At 45.5% G+C, this 6,509-nt stretch overlaps 1 protein-coding gene across 1 annotated transcript; it reads right to left on the reverse strand.

The window, feature by feature from the left end:
- Positions 1-2,148: 2,148 nt before the first annotated feature.
- On the reverse strand, positions 2,149-6,289 carry LOC112299912 (cationic trypsin-3). Its single transcript, XM_053926774.1, is given in 7 exon segments — positions 2,149-2,298; positions 2,827-2,966; positions 3,507-3,710; positions 3,713-3,741; positions 4,475-4,496; positions 4,499-4,627; positions 6,256-6,289. Coding segments are annotated over 7 exon segments (708 nt in total).
- Positions 6,290-6,509: the final 220 nt, after the last annotated feature.

A 6,509-nucleotide genomic window follows, 5' to 3' on the forward strand; every position in this document is an offset into this window, starting at 1 on the left:
ACATACACTCACATTTATACATTTTTATATGCATATGTTAATGGGATAGATTTCTAGAAGTCGACTGCTAGGTTAAAGAGCTTACAGATTTCCATCTTAATATAAATTCACAAACTGTGAATGGTTTTGAAACAAAATACCTAGAAAGTGACAAGATGTGCTGAAAAGGGACTTGTGGGTGGCACCAAGAAAAATGGTTCATTTGCCCTTTCCGTACTTTTTTTGTGCTGCCCTGGTCTTTCTTCTCTTCACAGCTCACTTCCCTCGTCAGGTCTCTGAGTCTCCCCTCTGCCTGAGGCGGTTCGGTGCGTAGCTGCATGTCGATGATGGAAGTGAGATAGGTGGGAAACCATTTCAGAGGGAATGGGAATTTTTCAACTCATTTGTTTCTGAGGAGAAGCTTGATACGTTTTGTGAAGTAGATCTAAGGCTACTTACTTTAATAAAGAGAAGTTATATATGTAATTAATTTAGGCCATATGCAAATATAAAAGCAACTCAATGAGAAGTCAGGAAATAAGGCAGGGCCCATTAATTATGACCAAGTGTTCAAGACCCCCGAATGCAAAGCTCAGGAATTTGGACTTTATTCTAATGGCAGCAACAGGTGATGTTGAGGGGTCAGGGCTGCCCCCTGCAAGTATACCACCCCGAGTTACAAAGGGATAGAAAATTTATTATGGGAGCACGTGTCTTCCTATACTTTCCTCCCCCACGATACCCATTATGGACTGCGTGTTTGTGTCCCTGAAAATTCATGTGTTCAAGCCCTAACCCCCTAATACAAAGGGGCAGTATTGGGAGTTGGGGCCTTTGGGAGGTAGTTGGGTTTAGATGAGTTCATGTGGGGGTGGAATCCCCACGATGGGACTGGTGTCCTTATAAGAAGAAGACGTTAGAACTAGCTCTCAGCCCTGTGAGGAGAAGTGAGGGGGTAGCTGTCTGTAAGGAAGTGGCTTCGTACCACTTCCTGCTGGCACTCGATCTTGGACTTCCCAGCCTCCAGAACTGTGAGAAATTGTCTGCTGTTCAAGCCACCAAGTCTACAGTTCGTTGGTGACAGCAGCGCAAACCGATGAAGGCACACTTCTCCTTCACCTGCCCACTGGGACCACAAACACTTGCCTCTTTCAAGCCTCCCCCATCTACTCCAGTATTTCCGTGCTCGGGCCCCACTGTGTGTTTCTCCTTGAGCCCTGCCGGATATGCACAGAAACCACGTGTTGGGACTCGTGCTCCCTACCATCCTCTGGATGGTTGTGGAACAACCTAGAGCTGGGGGAGGGTGTTGCAGAGCTAAAGCAGGCTGCCCGTGCTGCCTTTCCAGATAAAACTGAGAGAACAAATAACTGCTCTCTCTCACTGAGACTTCTATGGCCTTAAAGCAATAGACTTATGTTCTGCAATCTTATCTGCATTCACACCATTTTTATTTTTTTGCATACAGTTCAAAATAGTATGTAATTTGGGCTGGAGGCTGGAGAGACTGGTGTTGGAAGAAGGGCCCAGATTGCTGCCTGCTAGAGCAATAAAGTCCCAGTTAGAAAAGAAGAAAGATCTTGGACAGCTGGCACATAACTAGGTGAAATCTTGAATAATGCAGGAACTCTGAGAGTTTAAAAGCTCTCTCTTTCTAGAGATGTTTGTTATCAGCCTCACAGAGTTGCATGGAGATTAGAGAAGAATGTATCTGGAGCACAGGGTGGCAGCTGTAGGGACGCTGTGGGGGAATAAGGACAGCCAGGGCTTCCTCCCAGCTTTCCTATGAACTAGCTGAATAACTTCGGGAAGGTGATTTTAACGTTCTGCACTTTATGTCACTGTCTGTTTAAAAATGTGATGGTAACAGCGACCCCTCACCTTATTCATCTTCGTCTCCTCAATATCCCATAGAGTCTGGCATATAGTAGGCGAGCAGTGAAGGTATTTTGATTAGGTGAATAAATAACTAAACAGCCTTTCAAATTCTACCCTCATATAATAGTTCCAGTCTAAATCCACCCTCTGACACAGCAGTGTTTCAAGAGAAAGCTGATGAATACCTACAAGGCCAGTTCTTGGACGTATTGGGTGTGGGGCAAAACGTTTTATTTAGGTGCTGTCTTCAGGCATAGGAAGAAGGTGAAGTTGTACGGCAGGGAGGTGCACCTAGTTGGCAGCTATGGTGTCCTGAATCCAGCTCACGGAGTTGCAGACCTTGGTGCACATGCCAGGCTTGCCCTTCAAAGTGCAGCCGTAGCTCCAGGAGACAATGCCCTGCAGCTGTTCGTTGCAGACCATGGGGCCACCGGACTCACCCTGAGCAAGAGGGAAAAGCCACTCAGAACTCTCAGCCATGCCCAGATGGGTAAAGTCTCAATGTCCCTCCATTATCCAGGGGCTATCTCCTCAGGCTGCTGGTCCTGTGTAAAGCCCCTTCTCTCCCCACTGGAAATCTAAGCCTCCATCTCCATACCGCATCCCCATTTACCCCCTCCCCCCTTCTAGATCCTCCTCATTACTTAGTTGTCCAAGAAGATCTGGGGATGGGTGAATGTGAGGCTGCCCTGCTAGCCCTGCTCCTTTCAGAGAGTGTCCTGCCATAGTAGACCTCCTCCGAAGGGCACCTTAGATGTCCTATTTGCAAATCATCTTCGGTGTATCATTTTACCCTTAATTCTAACCATTCATATGACAAAAAGAAGGACAGTCATTTATCACAAACCTACCCCTCACGCCTCATGATCATTCCCAGAGAAAGCCTTTCAATGTTCTGTGTTCCAGGAGAGGGGATATTGGGTGGAGGTGCGTGAGATGGAGTTGGAAAGAGAAGGAATGCGAAGGAACTCACCTGCAAGAGTCCTTGCCACCCTCCAGGAAGCCCAGACACATCATGTTGTTGGTGATCTGGCCTGGGTAGGCTTTGCGGCAAGCGCTATCAGAGAGGATGGGAGTGTCCAGACACTGTGGTGGCTCAGGGTAGTTAGCTGTTGGGCACAGGAGTGAAAATAGAAGAAGATTATCCACAGGATTCCTAGCAAATTTCTTCCCCATGATCTCTCCCCTCCTTTGCAAAACTCCCACGCTTTCATTCAGGTTGCCAGGAACTTCTGCTTTGGAAGAACAGCTTTTATCTGGAAGGCCTTCCAAAGAGTTTTGATCAGCAAGTTGTTACCTCTCTGAGACTAAGATCTCAAATCTAGAGACTTCATTTCTAAAGCAGGTCTTTGCCTCAGGCAGCCGCAAATCCCTTAGCCTCAGCTCTATTTACTGCTCAGTGCCCAGTTCTCTGCAAATCACTAATCACTTCTGCTGACTACCTGGCATCTTTATTACAGTTCCTTTGCGTTGTATTTTTCAGCAAAGGAATCTCCCTCATTCCCATGAATACGTTCTAAGGCTCCATATGTCCATAGACTCTCTCTGGGAACCTTGTCTTGAGTAGCAGTTTGGACTAACTGACCCTCCACATGCCTTTGACCTCCAGGATTCTCAGACCCAGTGCTTGTGTTTCCTGTGACACTTACTGCCGACATGCTGGGTGTTGCCCCAACTGGAGATGAGACACTGGGTACCAACATCTGCACAAGTTCTTGGCAGAGAGCCAGTGGAGACTCAATAGTTGAGGGTGGCGGGTGAGCTCAGTTTAATCAGCATGATGTCAAAATTGATGATCCTGGCATTATATTTGGGGTGACCGATGATCTTGGCAGCATCCATGAATTGCTCATGTTGTACTCTCCCAGATGCACCTGGATTTGGCTGGATGAAAGGATTCAAAGTTCTCTAAGTTTTCAACTTGAGCTTTCCCCCTTACTGGTGAACCCCAGTCATGGGCATATGCACAGACCCCACTCCCTTCAGGCATTCACACACACAGGTAGCTGTACACTTAAGGTAGTCCCAGCAGACACAGTGTAGTTAGAGTATTGCTTAGGTGGGTGTCCCTGCAGCCACAGACTCACAGCCCCCGCCCTTGCTGGAATTGTCAGGCATAGGAATGGGAACCCAATGACACCAGTGAAACAACGGGAGATGAGGGAATTGGTGGCAATGAATCGGCACCTGCCATTTCTCCCCTGGTTGGGATTACCAATTATTGTAGCGAGACGTGGCAGCAGTCAGAGTTATGAGAGCAGAATGAGCTTGCTTATTGTCAATGTCCTGGAAATTTCATGTATTTTATTACCTCCATATGGCCTCGTTTCTGGGTGAGCTATAAGGATTAATGCTGTCAAGCTCATTCTAAGTATGCTTCAACACTGCCTCTTTCCCCTCCCATGTCTTTACTGGGAAGGACATCAGGGAACTCTTAGGGGCACCAGGTGAAAGTCCCTCAGCACATCACTCAATGCCTTGGGAGATAATGAGGTTCTTAGAACGTGCATGTTCATCCCTCCATCCTAACTCTGTTGTTTACCCTGCTTGGGCTGTGGCAGGGCCAAGGGACGAGTTGATTCTAAGAACAGGGATGTGGGCCTTGGTTACTTATGACTGGTAGCAGTGTGCCGTGGACCCACTCACTGGTTGTTGACGAGGGAGCCCCCACAGAAGTGGTAGCCAGCATTCAGGGACACCTGGTAGGGGACGGAGTTCTTCTCGCAGGTGTAGCCCCTGACGATCTTGTCATCATCAGGGAAAGCAACTGACAGAGGAAAGTTAGAAAACTTGGTCCATCTTGGAATTTTGGCTCACCTCCAAGTTTTTGCAGATTAACCAGAAAAGATCAAATAATGTTTTCCTGTCACACATAATCAGGAAATGGTGATATTTAATGTAATTTTTTCTAAAATCTAATTTTTCTGTACCTTTAACACATGCCTTACTTATCCCGTGGTAAGTATCTAATTTGTTTTAAATCCATACCCGAGAACATGCTTATTGATTTTAGAGAGGGGGGAAAGGAGTGGAGGAAGGGGGGAGAGAGAGAAAGAAACATCTCACCAATATTTCTCATCAATGTTCAGTCTCCCTGACTGTGAACCAAACCTACAATCCAGGCATTTGCCCTGGCTGGGAATTGAACCTGCAAACTTTCAGTTTATGGGATGACGCTCCAACCAGCTGAACCATACTGACCAGGGGCATGATTTTTAATCTATGCTTTAAATTTGATAAGTATACTGTTTGCTTCCTATGTAATGCCCCCCCACACACAGATAAGAGACTCTTTACATAATAAATGTCCCGAACCCCATTACCTAAGAATAAAGCTGTGCTCAGCAGCCATGCAAACGGGTGTTCAGTGAAGCTTTGCAATACCCAGGGTTATGTTTGTCTGTGGTGGTTGGTATAGGATGCATACGCCCAGGAGGTAACAGAAAGAAAGCTCTTAGAAACCACCCGAGACTGTGCTGTCCTAGAAGAAAAATGGGAATTTTGTACTTCCATCCCCCTCCACCATCCCCGAAATCCTCTTTAAGGTTCTCACCTAAAATTTTCAGAAAATAATTGTGTAGAACATTGTAAGTTTTCCATCTCCTACCTTTCTCCCTTTACCCCAATTATCTCTCCAACATTTTTCAATTGATTCAGATATACTGATTTCTTATGGCTCCAAAAGTATTTCATTATATTATATGTGTCCTATTGTCCATGTATTTTAAAGTAGTTTTGAGAAAGACATTTCCAGGGAATATAGACCACTGTATGGAATTTATACCTGCCCAATTTGGGAAAATTTAGTAGTCAGTTTTAGTAGCATAAAAATAGTCATTTCTCTATATCATTTGGTGATTGACTGACTTGTTATTTTTACAATGGAGAGGTTTAATTAGCAGAGATATAAAACCCTTCCCGTAGCTTTTGTGCATGAGAAATAAAATATGTTGGCCTTGATGATCCCTGCTAAGATGCCCTTTAGTCTAGGGGAGACTCAGGGTCTGATCCTCACAGCCCCTGCAAGGGGCACACGATTCATCATTAGTCCTGGATGTTAACCCCAAATCCTTAGCAAGGTCAAAGGGCATTTCCTCACTATTGACTATCCTTTCCTTTCCTCTCTCCTTCGTAGATTTTTACTTTCAATCTCAGGGCAGGTTCTGCCTCTTTATGCCTACTCTGCGCTGATCACTTCCGCTCAGCCATCTCTCCCCAACAAGTGTGATTTATGTATCTATAGACATATGTACTATGCACTTGCTGTCTCTACATTTAAGCTTCTTGAGTACAAAAGAGATTATATTCAACATTCCCTGTTGTCTTCCAGAGTACGATGTGCAAGCTTAAATAGGTGCTGGACACCTATGGATTCATTTAGCAACAGAGACTCATCAGCAGCTCCCAGGAGAGTGAGGAAGACGGCCTTCATAGTTGCTCGCCAGGTCTGGATGCGCATAGGACGAAGGGCTTTCATCCACTATTTATTTACACCTCCAGGCTCGTCATCGACACCATGGCCACAGGTGCCAGACAGGTGATTGCATGGGCAACTCACAAATCCCAATGTAGAATTCAGTTCTGTATCAAATTGAAGATAATTTGCCATTAAATGTAAACATTAACCACTTTTGCAGAAGGTTATGGGAATG

Source organism: Desmodus rotundus, chromosome 6, assembly GCF_022682495.2.
Source record: "Desmodus rotundus isolate HL8 chromosome 6, HLdesRot8A.1, whole genome shotgun sequence".
NCBI lineage: Eukaryota > Metazoa > Chordata > Mammalia > Chiroptera > Phyllostomidae > Desmodus > Desmodus rotundus.